This window comes from Quercus suber, unplaced genomic scaffold (genome assembly GCF_002906115.3).
Source record: "Quercus suber isolate HL8 unplaced genomic scaffold, Cork oak 2.0 scaffold_7, whole genome shotgun sequence".
Lineage (NCBI taxonomy): Eukaryota > Viridiplantae > Streptophyta > Magnoliopsida > Fagales > Fagaceae > Quercus > Quercus suber.
This window is the reverse complement of record NW_027069473.1, coordinates 1,843,793-1,858,417: the sequence shown is the minus strand read 5'-3', so window position 1 is coordinate 1,858,417 and position 14,625 is coordinate 1,843,793. Positions and strand designations below refer to the sequence as shown.

General features: G+C 33.5%; 1 protein-coding gene and 1 non-coding gene across 2 annotated transcripts; one reads left to right on the top strand and one right to left on the bottom strand.

Moving 5' to 3' along the window:
- Window positions 1-939: 939 nt before the first annotated feature.
- LOC112011028 (uncharacterized) lies at window positions 940-4,194 on the top strand. The gene is made up of 3 exons (XM_024043417.2): window positions 940-1,347; window positions 1,459-1,580; window positions 3,732-4,194. Exons 1-3 carry the CDS (start codon window positions 1,080-1,082, stop codon window positions 3,894-3,896), a joined length of 555 nt encoding a protein of 184 aa, XP_023899185.1. The 5' UTR covers window positions 940-1,079; the 3' UTR covers window positions 3,897-4,194.
- A 1,641-nt stretch (window positions 4,195-5,835) lies between these two features.
- Window positions 5,836-9,741, bottom strand: LOC112011073 (uncharacterized). The gene is made up of 4 exons (XR_010629296.1): window positions 9,200-9,741; window positions 8,825-9,092; window positions 6,503-6,639; window positions 5,836-6,354 (listed from the first exon to the last, which is right to left on the bottom strand). It is a non-coding gene; the product is annotated as an uncharacterized LOC112011073 (transcript).
- Window positions 9,742-14,625: the final 4,884 nt, after the last annotated feature.

Sequence of the window (14,625 nt, the reverse complement as noted above, 5' to 3'; positions counted from 1 at the left end):
CTTATATATTTTATTTATATAACTATATTTACACTTGTTGTAAAACCTCAATATCTTAACATCTGAACATGTATATATGATTTGACAATGAAAATAAAAGGTTTTGAATGATAAAAAATCATGTTCATATTTTATTAATTTAAGATTTAAACTGTTGTTAAAATTGTATTTAATGATGGAGATTTAGACATGAATAACATAACAATTGAAGGAGTAGATGTCTTTAGGTAATCACTATTATGATGGAAAATGAACAAAATTCGATTCCATAATTGAATGAGGAACATTGTTTTAAAAACCAATTGAACCGGCCGGTTCAACCGGTTCAACTAGGAGTTAGATGCCAGTCCAATCCAATAAAAACCAAAAATAACTAGAAAGAGGGGAATTGAAGGCAAATTTGGTTTTGTCTCTAGTTCGATTTTTAAAACCATGATGAGAAACATAAAGACAATTATTTATGCATACCAAACATGCATTAAATAAATCAAAGTGCAAGCTACTATAACCAAGAGCCAAGTAAATGTAGATCTTGGGCTCACATTTTGGTGGGTGTGAACCCAACATTGGACTTTGTTATTTGTATTGAGGTTTTTTCGATTTTATTTAAGAAAAGTTGTATATAAATAACATTTCTACAAATATTTTTACAACAAATCATAGATGGTAAGTTGTTAGTGGTTTTATTTTAAGTCCACTAATGAAATTAATTTTTTATCCCCCTACTAATAACTTGTCACTTAAGATTTATTGTGAAAATATTGTAAAAATATTTTAAACATAATATTCCTATTTATTCAATTGCTAGAAAAAAGGGCAAAAAAGAAGAAGAAAAAATCAACAACAAATGAGTTGGGCTTCGAGCTGAGGTTACAAGCCCAATGTTGAAACTTGAGAAAGAAAGACTGGTCGGTCTACTACTTCAACAAGCTCATTTGAGCTTCGAGCTCAGGTTCTTGCAAGCCCAAAGTTCAAGTTTGAGAAACAAACATAGTTCATGCATCACTTCAAGTCTTCAACACCACTGTTCACGTTCTCAGCTTCTTCGACCTCCGCAGCCATTTCGAAGCTGAACAAGGATGGGATTTGGAGCTCTAAGAACCTTAATTCGACCCCTATCAAGAACCCTAATATCCCGCACCTATACTTCGATTTGCTCCACTACGACGCCGTTTCCAGCCACTTCCACTTTCTCACCCCTAAATTCGGAGCTCCGATTCGCTTTCGGTGGCCAAGCCCCATGGTTTCCGATCCACAACCATTTCCACAGCTTGAACGACACTCGGTTCCCGAAGAGACGGCCCGGCCAAAAGTCTCGTCGCAAAAGAGCCACCATGAAAACCCCAGGTTTATACTCAGTCACTTTACTTGTTGTGGCTTTTGATCAAACTTCCATGTAAATGCTTATAATTGTGAAATTAGGGTTTTGGAAATGAGAAGAATTGATTTTGTTTGCAGGGCCGTATGCTTGGGTTAAGTACACACCAGGCGAACCGATACTTCCAAATAATCCCAATGAAGGCAGCGTGAAGAGAAGGAATGAGAAAAAGCGCATGAGGCTGCGCCGTGAATTTATATTGGTGCGAAAAAACTCATTTTGAAAAGTTTCTTTATTTTATATATTTTGGTGGAACTTCATTTGATGTACCAACTAGGATATGTTTCAATTGCTAAGTGATGTGTTGAGCTAAACTGAATCAATAAGTTAAAAATTTGAATAATTCTAGTAGTACACCCAAATTCACAACTTGCTAGCTTGTGCGACTGAGAGTGGTGGACACTTTCTGCCCCCACCACTGATTATATGGACCCATTAGTTTTCCTCAATCACTAACAGTTGCACAGGTCAACAAATTGTGAAATTAGGTGTGAGGATGAGTGTGTTCGTAGGAGGACTGCAAATTTGTTACGATTTTTTTTTTCACAACGGTTGAGGTGGCATGTTTCGATTGGTGCTAATAAAGTGATGTCCGTGGTGAGCTCGTGTGAAGGGATGTTCCCCTAACCACAGCTTTGTGAAAATTTTTGCTTTTGATTGGAGAAAATGATACGGAAACTTTGTGTGCCTTAATATGCTAGTATATTGATGTAATTTGCCAATAATCATTATGAAAGTAAAGTTTGAGATGAATTTTCATTGCCTGAGGATTAACAAACTTTTGAATGAGATGATGGACGGTAAGCTTGAAAACAGAACTATGAATGTTGCAATGATAATGTGATATTTTCAATTCATTGCTCTGTTCCTTGTTATTCATGTTGCTGTAATAGCAGCTTGAAATGTGTTATTTTATAATCTATGCATGTAAAAAATCATATGGTAAGTAAGAACTCAAAAGATAAATCATCAGTGCTTACATCATGGAGACAGTGTACCATCATGGAACCTGTTTAACCATTATTGTGTGGAGTTGGGCATAGGCCAATGTCTCACACATCTACTAAATGTGGACTTGCAAATCTTTGTGAATACTTAGTTTCTCTCACTTAACTCTTTCCTATTAAAAAGATAAAGATAAAAGAGTGCTAGGTGGAGGGTGAGGTTTTGGGTTCAAGACCCACAGAGTTTGTGCGTAACTTACCACTAAAAATAAGTGAAACTGTATATGTTATCCTAACTACGATATAATTATTAATGGCAAAGTGTGCAGGAACTCTGTCTATAGCAAGCTCTCTCAGTACAAGGTTTTTCTGTGTAGGTTTGTAAGTGTGACCTCTGGCCTAGCTTTATCCATTTGTTCCTAGATTGGCAGTCATGTTTACAGGTTTAGTGTTATCATTTCTTGAGCTTTGTAATATTATGGATAGTATGGCTTGATCCACATCAAAAGGAACAATGTTAAATAACCTACTTGAAACAACTTCTCCCGGTCTATCTTCTGACACCAGGAATGAAAGCATGCTTGAAAGTGTGAAAGAAAGGCTGAGGGGATCAAAGCCATTGAAAGGAATTAGATGTAGGTGTGGTGATATACTTTATGGGCGAGGTCTCTTATTCATTTTCTTTACATATTAGATCTGGAATGCTATTTTATAAAATACTTATATATAAAAAAAAAATGCTATTTTTAAATAATAATAAAAAGGCCCAATAGGAGGGGGCAGGGGAGATTTGAATGAGTGATTTCTGCTTTATAATGTGTGATCCCCAGCTGATTGTGCTATTCCTTGGGGTTGCTATAAAAAATGGACATTGTCTATGTTTTTAAAATTAATTTCAGTTGTTCCTAGATTTATGTGTTTTTTGAAGTATATCTCTGGAATATGTGTACACTCGTTAAGAGCTTTCATCTTGCTATATTTATTACAAAATGAATGATATCAGATTTCTTGTGATTTAGTTCTTTTATTTTATTTATAGAATAAACGGCAGTTGTGATTTAGTTCCTTGAAATTGTGTGATGGTGGAGTATTTTGGAAGGCTGAAAAGTGATTTTGAATGACCCCTTATAATGTGTCAATCTTCCACTTGCAACTTACCCTATATTGCACATTACTGTTGGGCCTTTAATCTGATGGAGACACATATAGATCGGGATAAATATGTCCTCTTTATTGTATATATTATTTTTTTATGGAAGTCTTATTTATAATTTGAATTTTTTCCCCCAGCTGACTTGCATAAGTCTACTGAATAGAAAGGCTTATATGTCTGGATGTCAGATATAAATTACTTACCTTGTATATTTAATTATTTTCTTGAATGTGCTCTGCATTTTGGGCATGTGCAGGCTGAAAAGAAGAAACGAAAGGCTCAGCTGCAAGAGGCTACAAGGAAGAAGAACATTAAGAGGGTAGAGCGCAAAATGGCTGCTGTGGCAAGGGAAAGAGCTTGGGCTCAAAGACTGGCAGAGCTGCAGCAGCTTGAGGAAGAGAAGAAAAAATCCATGGCTTAACATGCATTCTTGCTCTTACATCATCTTTTATTTCTCGGAAAATAGCAAACAGCTAGGGAGGGAAGCGGAGTTTTCTCGCTTTGATGGGGTGGCGCCTGGCATTAGATCAAATCTCATGTGGTTTTTGTGATGACTCAGACCTACAAAACTCAAGTAGGTGTCCAGGCTAGGGTGGGTTTTATTATTTTAATTTTATTTTTTTTATGGAAGGTCGCTTTCTATTTTTCCTTCTTTCTTTGTAGGAAGATCATTTCCTAAACAATTTCCTAGTGTTATTGTGTCTTTTCCCTTCCCTTTATTTTTTGGTTGTTTTTGCTGACAAACCTAGGAAAAGATTATAAGCAAAATAGTACGAAGCAGCCATTAAGCTGCAAAGCTCCCACATAAAACTCTGTTTTGCAGGGTTTTTAACCTTATTACAGCACACCAATTTTGCTCTTACATCCTTGTTTCTTATGGCTCGGAAAATAGCTTCTTTAGATTTTAGTATTTTACTTCTCACTTGCATTTGTAGTAAACTGTAGCTGCCCAAGCCACACCTTGCTTAAATGGAATGTAAACTGACTTTCCTTGAAGCTTATTGGTTCCCCAATGTACATCATCTTCCCACTTTAGATTATTAAACAGGGTTTAGCATTTGCAGCCAAATTCATCTTGTAAAAGTAATCAAAAAATGGATGATTCCTATATTTAGACTAGAGTACTATGGTCCATGGAGACGGATTAATATGAACCGGCTGTCAATACAGAACAGGCTCTCAAGTCCCCACTGGTGATAGGTTTATCAAATGAGACTGGGAGATTTTTGCGTATACTGCAGGAGGAGTACTAAGAAGAACTGGAACTATCTCAATGAAATAATCCACCTAATTGTATTTCTAGTCTGTTGTCTCGGTCAACTAACACCAACAGAAAAGCTATAGATAATCAATACGCCAGAAAATAGGTCAACTAACACCAACAGAAAAGCTATAGATAATCAATACGCCAGAAAAAAACTATCTGAGTGAACTGATCATTGTAAAATTTTATGTAATTCCAGAGAGCCAGAGGTACATGACAATCTCCTGATCAACAATAAAAGCAGTAAAGCACCATTTGTACTTGCCTTTGAATATTTTTTTCATATGAAAGTTTGACCTTGGGGATATGTAACACCCCACCCCTATGTGGTGAACCACTCCTCCGTGAGTGGGGTGTTATATTATTTCTGTGATGTAAAATACCACCTCCACTAATGTTGATAATTGAATCAGAACAAAGCAGTTAAAAACTCCATCAATCTTTTTTTTTTTTTTTTTTTTTTGAATTAGAACAAGTCAATTAAAAACTTTATCTCCAATCATATTCCACGAGTTAAATTTGAGTGGCACCACCAAGTTTAACTCAACCATGATTACAAAGGGTTAATTTGTGCATACCATGGCATGAATGTGACTAATACACAAATTTTGTCCATTTGTTTGTATATACTGCGAATACGAATGCGCTTACACATGTATTCATATATTCAATTGTGATAGTTTGTTCTTTTTTTCTAGTGTTATCTCTCTCTCCATTTGTGTGTATGTATTGCGCATACAAACACGCACACACATATGTTAACTGCATTTATATATTCAGTTGTAATAGTTTGTCCTTTTCTTCTAGTGCTCTCTTTCTCTCTCCATAAAATATTAATGCGCACATGTGCATGCGTGCACACACACACACAGAGGCGCAAGTTATGAGGATAAGAAAGGATGGAAGTAGTGGATAATTTAAATAGGTAATGTCGATGGTAGAGATAAGTCTAGCTTCACTTTCAACCCAAGCCTCCTTTGTGTTTCGACTTTGAAATAGATGCCTATGCTTGTACGAATTGGGTGCATTCGGAATATTTAGTATATAACTACGATGGTTATACTTTCTATAAGAGATCTTGATTTAACATATAATGTTCAAAAAAGAGGTCAATTGCATTTGCACTTTATACCTTAAAAAGACAAGGGCTAGTCAAGTTATAATTTTGACTTTTCGTAATTGTTAATTATATATCCAAGACTCACTTAATAATCACCCAACCCTCGTACAATACACAAATATACAAATCAATACAATCAAATCCACACCTTTCATTTTGGGGGGATCACACAAAAGCAGTGAACTTACCTACTCTTTAACTATTCTCATTTCACACAAGAAGATGGTTTGAAAGAAAGATGGCAATACTTCTATTGCACAGTTCTTGAAAGAAGCCTTTGGCTACTTCCTTGATCCATTCACCTTTTTATATACAAATATCGACTGTACAACTCCAAAGGAGAGGAGAAACAAAACTTAGGCATGCGCTGAAATCATAGCCTGAGCTCTAGTCTCTAAAGTGAATTCTAAACCTTTGAAACAATATTTTACTTCTTTCTAGCCAACCGTTAGTTTCTACTTCGATCTCTAGGAAACTGATTTTCTTCGATAAAACCTGTAAACAAAGATAGGCGTGGCTTTAGTTAATTAGTAGATGTTGGAGAATTCAATAGAATAATGAGTGCAAGCACATGGGTAATGACCAAAATTTAGTTCAGAAAAGCATACAAAACCACCATTGAACAATTTTAAAAAACATTTACCTCAAATCTGACGAGTTTGAACTTTGAATCTGACTAGGGGTACATATACAAAAGAAAAAATTAATTTTCTTTCATTGTACGTATTGTTCTTGTAAAATCTTTTGATACCTAGGAAACCCATTCTTGCAAGCTGAGACCTGCGCACATGCCATAACATGTTATTAATTATTAGAACTTGCTTTTTTTGGGCTCAAATAACATGTTACTATATAACTTAGTACTTTTGTAGGAACTTTTTTTCATTTTATTATTATGGTCCAATTAGTTATTTGACTAATCTGCAAAATTATGCATACTTATTTGGGAAATTGGACTAATGGTCGGCTGTGCAAAATACGAATACACGATGAACAAATGGCACACATTTGAATCCAGTAACTTGGGGATGACAAATTGATTGGACTTTATTATCTATTACTTATCAATAAATTAAAAAGAAAAAAGATACTGCTTCTAAGTGTTCATTTGAAAAAGTTTATTTTCATTAATATACTTAAAAAAATAAGTAAGACAAAAAAAAAATGTAAACTTAAAAAAAAAAAAAAAAAATACACACACAAAATGGGGAAAATTTTTTTTTTGCCCCAAACAAATTGTAATTAAAGTAAAATCATTTTCACATATACCAAGGTCGTTGCACTATACATCAAGCCCAATGTGATGATTGAAGAAATGATATTATTGGTAAAGATTCTCAAATAAATAATATAGGTAAGTTCAAGTTCAACCATGATATTCCATTTTTTGTTTTGTTTTTTGTTTTTTGTTTTTTTTGTTTTTTTTTTTTTAATTATAAAACGGCGCATTTTCAACTTTCAAATGAAAGATGGTCAAAATAGATGTAGGTGATGATGAACATCGCGAAGGGCGGCTACCCAAGAAAGTGGCTAGTAATTAGGATACCCTGAGCAGTTGAGAGTTTTGAGCATTGACAATGCGACTGGACAGAAAAGTCAATGAAATGAATATCACTTCATCTATTTTTCAACGACATTGCTTATTTTTCTTTAATGTAAATTCTAATTATTTGTCTATATTATATGAACAAGTTTTTACATTTGACACTTCTCGTATCTTATATCATTTGTCAATTGTGTTTATTACGAAATTAAATATTCTTGTCATTTTTACACTTTTCAAAGCTGACTGCAGACAGAGGCACTCAGAAAACGTGATAATCACTATAATTTTAAGGAAACACAAAAGAAAAAAAAAACGTGATAATCAAGCACATCAACAACCGGAGAAAATCAAATAAATCAATTCTGAATATGTGATATAGAAGGAGAGAATACCAAAAAGATTTTTTTTTTTGGAGATAAGTACCAAAAAGATTGGAAACAAAAAAAAGAAAAAGTTGAGCACATATTCAGAATTGATTTTTTTTTTTTTTTGGAGAATACCAAAAAGATTTTTTTTTTTTTTTTTTTTTTGGGAGATAAGTAGCAAAAAGATTGGAAACATAAAAGTTGAGCACATATAGGGGAAAAGGGGATCAAGTAAATATTCAATGAAACAAAATCGAGCAAATCAAGGAATAGATAGCAGAGAAAAAAAACAAGGAAATGATCTTATACCAAAGATATCAACAATTTCAATGAATTAAATACCATGAAAATTCCAAAGAATTATAATTTGAACGGTTCAAAAAGTTAGGCGTATAAGATCTTCTTGAATTCAAATCATTATCTTGACCTTCCAGAAGAATAAAAATTCAACTCATCTAATAAATGACTAAAATGAAATTTCCTTAAGTCATTATTCATTGTGCAACTGTGGGACCAGCCAACTCATCATCCACATCACCCAAATAAAAAAACCGAACAAAAACTCTAACCCTGAGACCGTTTGGTATATGTTTAAAAACTAAAAATTATTATTTAAAAATATTTGTGAAAATACGTGTGATTGAAAAAGTGTATTAAAATGCGTGAATTGTTGTTTAAAAACTAAAAATGGTTGTTTGATAACACAAACCAAACGGGCCTTAATGATGCATTCACCGGTATATGACGTCCTCATCACATTTCTAACCTCTAATTATGGCAAATTATTATCAATAAGAAACAATATTTTTTTACAGATACTATTTGGTTTTGGTGTGATTGATAATAAATAATTAATAGTGTTAGTGGTGGATCGAGGTAAAACCTAAAAATGATATTAGTTATTAATTATGAAAAAAATATGGTGAAAAATATTGTGTCCTAGATATGATTATATTATTATTCTAAAAAAAATAGTCTTGTAGAGAAAGAGAAATGTGCCTTGGTATCAAAGAAAAAGAGAGAGAGAGAGAGAGAGAGAGAGAGAAGGACTAACAGCTTCAATGTCAATTTTGTAAACCAAAGCTTCCGTCTCTCTCTGCAACTTGTTCTATATGCCACAACAATATGCCCAACAGCAAGAGCCAGAGAGCATATGAACAAAGCTATTTCCGTGGCCCTAACATAGCCACCTCTATCTTTGCCAGCAAACACAACTGAAGCTTTCAACGAAACAAACATTAAAGACAGAAGTGAACACATCGTTGTAATCCCCAAATATGGCCCTCGTGAAAGCCTTGGCCCATCGCACAAGCTATAAACACCTACAAACACAGAGATAAAAACAACATAAATCTAAATTCTAAACTGTAATTAAGCATGTTTTTTTGGTTTAGAAAGCCAAAAGGGTACAAAAATATCAAACACTTACATATTATGATGGCCGATCTTAGAATGGAAATGAGGGGTATATCTATGAGAGAGTACCGAAAGTCATAGTTTTGGAGGTGGGAAGAGAGAGTTTGTAGAGAAAGAGAAGATGGAGAAAGAGAAGCAGAGAGAAGCGCAGAAGGAAGAAGTGTATCCGCTATAACCAAAAGAACCGGCGCTGAGAAAAGCAGCAAAGAAATCAGCATGGTGATCAAGAAAAACAAAGTCTTCACAGCCCTCAAAAGCCTTTTTGATTTCTCATCCTTTGAAAAACCCATGTCTCTCTTATTGTTTGTTATCTATGGGGAGTCTATGGCTATGTTTTCGGAGGATTGAATTTGAGGGTTATATATATGCACAAAGGTATTAAATTAAAGATATAGTGAACTATAATAGGTAAAAGTCTTTAAGAGGGTACCAACTAGAGAGGCTTAAAAAGAGGAAGGAACCATATGGGAAAGTTTTTGAAGGCTTAAATGCTTAATAGAGAAGTTTGTAGGGCATGGAAGGTGCAGGCTAAGGTGCAATGTTTTGACTAGACTTGTCTACTTCAGAGGGATGACAAAGACTTTGGAACTTTATAACGCGCTGAATTTATCGGTCAAATAGTGGCATCCGTTTCTCAAAAAAAAAAAAAAAAAAAATAGTGGCATCTCTCTTCCTCTTCATCATAGAGTAACCGAAAATACCTAAATAGCATTAAACGACAGTTAACGGCATCTTTATATATATATATATATATATNGCATGGTGATCAAGAAAAACAAAGTCTTCACAGCCCTCAAAAGCCTTTTTGATTTCTCATCCTTTGAAAAACCCATGTCTCTCTTATTGTTTGTTATCTATGGGGAGTCTATGGCTATGTTTTCGGAGGATTGAATTTGAGGGTTATATATATGCACAAAGGTATTAAATTAAAGATATAGTGAACTATAATAGGTAAAAGTCTTTAAGAGGGTACCAACTAGAGAGGCTTAAAAAGAGGAAGGAACCATATGGGAAAGTTTTTGAAGGCTTAAATGCTTAATAGAGAAGTTTGTAGGGCATGGAAGGTGCAGGCTAAGGTGCAATGTTTTGACTAGACTTGTCTACTTCAGAGGGATGACAAAGACTTTGGAACTTTATAACGCGCTGAATTTATCGGTCAAATAGTGGCATCCGTTTCTCAAAAAAAAAAAAAAAAAAAAAAGTGGCATCTCTCTTCCTCTTCATCATAGAGTAACCGAAAATACCTAAATAGCATTAAACGACAGTTAACGGCATCTTTATATATATATATATATATATATATATATATAAAATTAGTACTATTATTTTATTTTTTGGAATATAATTGAATAAGTAACATATAGTCTAAGGGTAGCAAAATTGGACACGATTCACGAATCTAACACGACACGACACAGAATTAACAAGTTATGGGTTGAAATTTAATGAATTCGTGTCATATTTGGATTGACACGACTAACTCATTTAATAAACTGGTTGCGTTAGTGTTCAACATATGAAACCCGTTTGACCTGTTTAATTAAATGACATTTTACCAATATACTCTTCAAATCTTAAATATATAAACTTATTAGTTGTTGTGGTTTATTTTCTTTAACATATTGTAATTGATTATTTGTGATTTTGAGATGTGCTTTAGTTTTGAATAATTATTTATGATGCAGTTACTCGTTAGTTCTGAATTTTATATTAAAAATATTTATTTGCTTGTTTTTTCATAAAATTTGTTTTCTTTATTTTGATAAAATCTGATAAACATGTCCACACGACTGACCTGTTTAATAAATGGGTTGCGTTAGTCAAATGCTTATTAGTTGACACGACACGAACCCGACACGTGAACACGAATTGCCACCCTTGAGATATACTAACATTTTTCATAACTAATAATATCATTTTTTGAATGATATATTTTTCATAATTAGGAGTTATAATGTTTTAATCACAATTAATTGAGCATTTACATCTGGGGTTTAAAAAAAAAAAAACTTATTTTACACTTTAAAAACTTATTTTATGTATTTTACCAACTCATTTAACAATATACCTAATTTCCAATTTTTTTTATTTTTTTATTTTTACATACAACATGATAAAATAATAGAAAGAGAGAGAAGGTGGAGAGAGGGAATGAGGGAGTCAAAGAGTAGAGAGGAGAAAGAAGAAGTGTGAATAAAGATGAATATAAAATAAATGCAATCTTGCTAGCTATAAATACAAACTTTTACTTTCATAATTGTTAAAAATTTTTAGCAATACACATAAAGCTTAATTTGAGTGCGTGTTGTTAAAATTGCCATTTGGAGTCTTACACCCCTACTAAATGCTCAATTTAACAAACTTTAAAAGTTGTCTCCTTCCTAATATTATTGATATAAATATGATTAACGTTTATATGCGTGCCCATCAAAGCATTAAGAGACAAACTTTGGTTCTTTGTTTAATACGCATTAGCATGTGACTATGGTGCAGCTGATTCAAAGAACTGCAGGAATTGGCCGTTTATTAGATGAATCTTATAAAAATGGGCTTGATGATTATTGATTAATTTATCAATTTTCCTATCCAATCAAAGAAAATTATATATAAAATAAGTTTTAACTAACCCTTTAGTGTTAGTTATTTAAATATTAATTCTCTTTAATCAACGGGTATGGTGGAACTGATGGATTGGGATCATGTGATCACATGCAACATTTTGTCTTTCTGAATCATTCGTATTTTATTTTTCTCTGTTGCTACCTTTTATTCTTATGGGTTAAGTTTTAAACAACTGCACAATGTAGTATTTGATTCAGATTCTTTGGTGGGTGACATTCTAAATACCTAATTCAATCTGATCAACTGTTAATGCCTTTATCGATTGGTGTTGAGAGATTCCTTCGTATAATATTCGTGAAGTATTATTGCTAGCAATAGTTAGAAGCTGCCAAGGGGGAAGAAATCAACTCAGCAAGCAAACCAGAAAGCTCAGTTCAATTGGATTTGAGCAGTGGAAAGGTAATGATGCTCCTATATAAAGTATATCACAATTTTAACTTTATTATGGTCATACAAAAAAAAAAAAAACTTTATTATGGTCAGAATTTAGGAGTCTTTGCGTGGGACGAGAGTCTCATAACTTAACTAATACTATTTTTTTTTTTAAATGTTCCAACAAAAACACTCACGATGTATTCATGATGTTTCCTCTTTTTCAAATAATGAATAAAAGTGAAGTCTTCTCATCCAAAAAAAAAAAAACACCTACGATTCAAATTCGTTCTTCTCCAATAATTGAATTATCGCTAAAAGGAAGCTTGTGTCTAGGTGTTTCTAGAAAACTTGATAACCAGTAGTATAAAAAAAAAAAAATCCAAAAATAACAATATATGGACTAACAATAAATCATTTCAAATGAGATGAAAAATCGAAGGCTAATTTTCAATTCCACGAAGTATATAACTGAGCATATTTTAATTTCTAATCATTTTCAGGACATTTTAAAATTGCCTTTTAATTTGAACATTTCGTGGACCAATCATTTAACATTTATAACATTTTTTTCCTCTTTATTTCTGACAAGTGAAATAAAAAATATTTTATAATTAGGAAGTAAACTATAGTTAGATAGTAACAAGTTTAAGCCATATATGGGGGCATAAAATGGAACACTGTTAATAGGTCAGAGGATTTCAACTCAACATAGGGCCTATTATATATTATGGAATAGAGAGATCATTTGACTACAATGGCCTAAAATACAGTATATGTTTTTTTTTTTTTTTGGGGGCGGGGGGACTTGCTTAGAGCATCAGCAGTGGGGCTTCTATATGCCAAATGTTAGGAACATTTAGCATTTAAGCCCCAAAACTGATCAGCAATGGGAAGGCCATATCCCATACGCAAAAAAAAATTTGAGATTTAGCTACAGTACCATCTAGCTGAATGGTATTAAAAAATTTTTTTTTTAATGTTTTTTAATCCGGAATTTCTCTCTCATCTCTCATTATTTCTCATCTTTTCTCTCTCTTCGTTCTCTCTTTCTCCTCTGCTCTGTGCTCTCTTCAGACCCAATACTCTCTCCGATCCTTTCTCATCCCTTTTATTGCTCTCTTCAGAATTGTTGTTGCTTCGTTCTGCTTTCTGCTTCATTTGCTATGGATTCCGATGGGTTTGTTATGGAATTCGATGAGGTTGCTATGGATTTGTGGGTTTTTGTGTTGATCTGCGCGTGAGGGTTATGGGTTGATCTAGGCATGGTGGTTGGTTGGGAGCGGTTGATGGTGGGTTTGGATCGGCGTGGATCGGCGTGAGGGTTGGGTTTGGATCGGTGTGAGGGCTGGGTTTGCTGGTGATTTTTCTGGATCGGAGTGAGGGCTGGGTTTGGATCGGATTTAGGGGGGGTTGTTTGATCGGCGGGCTGGGTTTGGACCGGTGGGGTGGGTTTGGATCGGCGTGAGGGCTGGTTTTGCTGGTGATTTTTTTGGATCGGAGTGAGGGCTGGGTTTGGATCAGTGGGGTGGGTTTGGGATCGGCGTGAGGATGGGTTTGCTGGTTGTGTTTTTTTTTTTTTTTCCTTATCTGTTTTGTGCCTGAGGTTGAGGGAGAGAGACGAAAAGGAAAGAGAGAGAGAGAGAGAGAGAGAGAGAGAGAGAGAGAGAGAGAGAGAGAAATAGTAAAAAAAATAATAAAAAAGAATATTTAAATAAATTGAGAAAAAAATAGAGTTTTGGGATGCTGGGTGTATTGAAAAATGGTATGTAATAATTGATAAAGTTGCTTTTTGGAATGGTAAAATAAGATGGGATAAGATTTCCGGATGTGGATGCTCTTAAGTACTTTGGACAACAACTTCTTTTCTTCTCTTTTTTTTTTTTTTTTTTTTAATGGAAGAGACCAAACTTAATTTGATACATAAGACAAAAGGTCAGACTAGAAGACATGCAAATTAGCATCTAGAATCTAGATTCTAGAAATCTTTTAGCCTAGAAGGCAAGAAATTACCCAATTTGTTACTATATTTATAGGATTTTGACTTTTTTTTTTCCCTTCCTTCAAATTTTTTTTTTAGGAAAACCTTCCTTCAAGTAAAGAAAAAATTTTCGAGGAAAAAAAAAAGGATCAGAAGATATTATGATATATAAACTGCGGTTTTTGTGGTATTTCAGCACTTGACTTATTATTTTTTATTTTTTTATTTGGTTTCTTATTTCAAACTTGAAAGAGACATTAGATTAATTATGTCATGCTTTTAACATTTTTTAGAATATTCATGTGTAAGTACAAAATAGTGTGATTAATTAAATAATCAAATTTCATATAAGATAATATGATACAAAAAAGATGTTAATATAATTTTATCTAAGATTGAAATCCGGTGTAATTGCAATATGCAATTGCACCATGCAATTAACCTTATTTCCTTCACAAAAATTT

What these genes read in the sequence shown, in the direction of transcription:
- LOC112011028 (XM_024043417.2), top strand. Translation starts at nt 1,080, where the DNA reads ATGGGATTTGGAGCTCTAAGAACCTTAATTCGACCCCTATCAAGAACC. An exon ending in AGCCACCATGAAAACCCCAG is followed by an intron (nt 1,348 to 1,458) that starts GTTTATACTCAG and finishes TTTTGTTTGCAG; the next exon opens with GGCCGTATGCTTGGGTTAAG. An exon ending in TGCGCCGTGAATTTATATTG is followed by an intron (nt 1,581 to 3,731) that starts GTGCGAAAAAAC and finishes GGGCATGTGCAG; the next exon opens with GCTGAAAAGAAGAAACGAAA.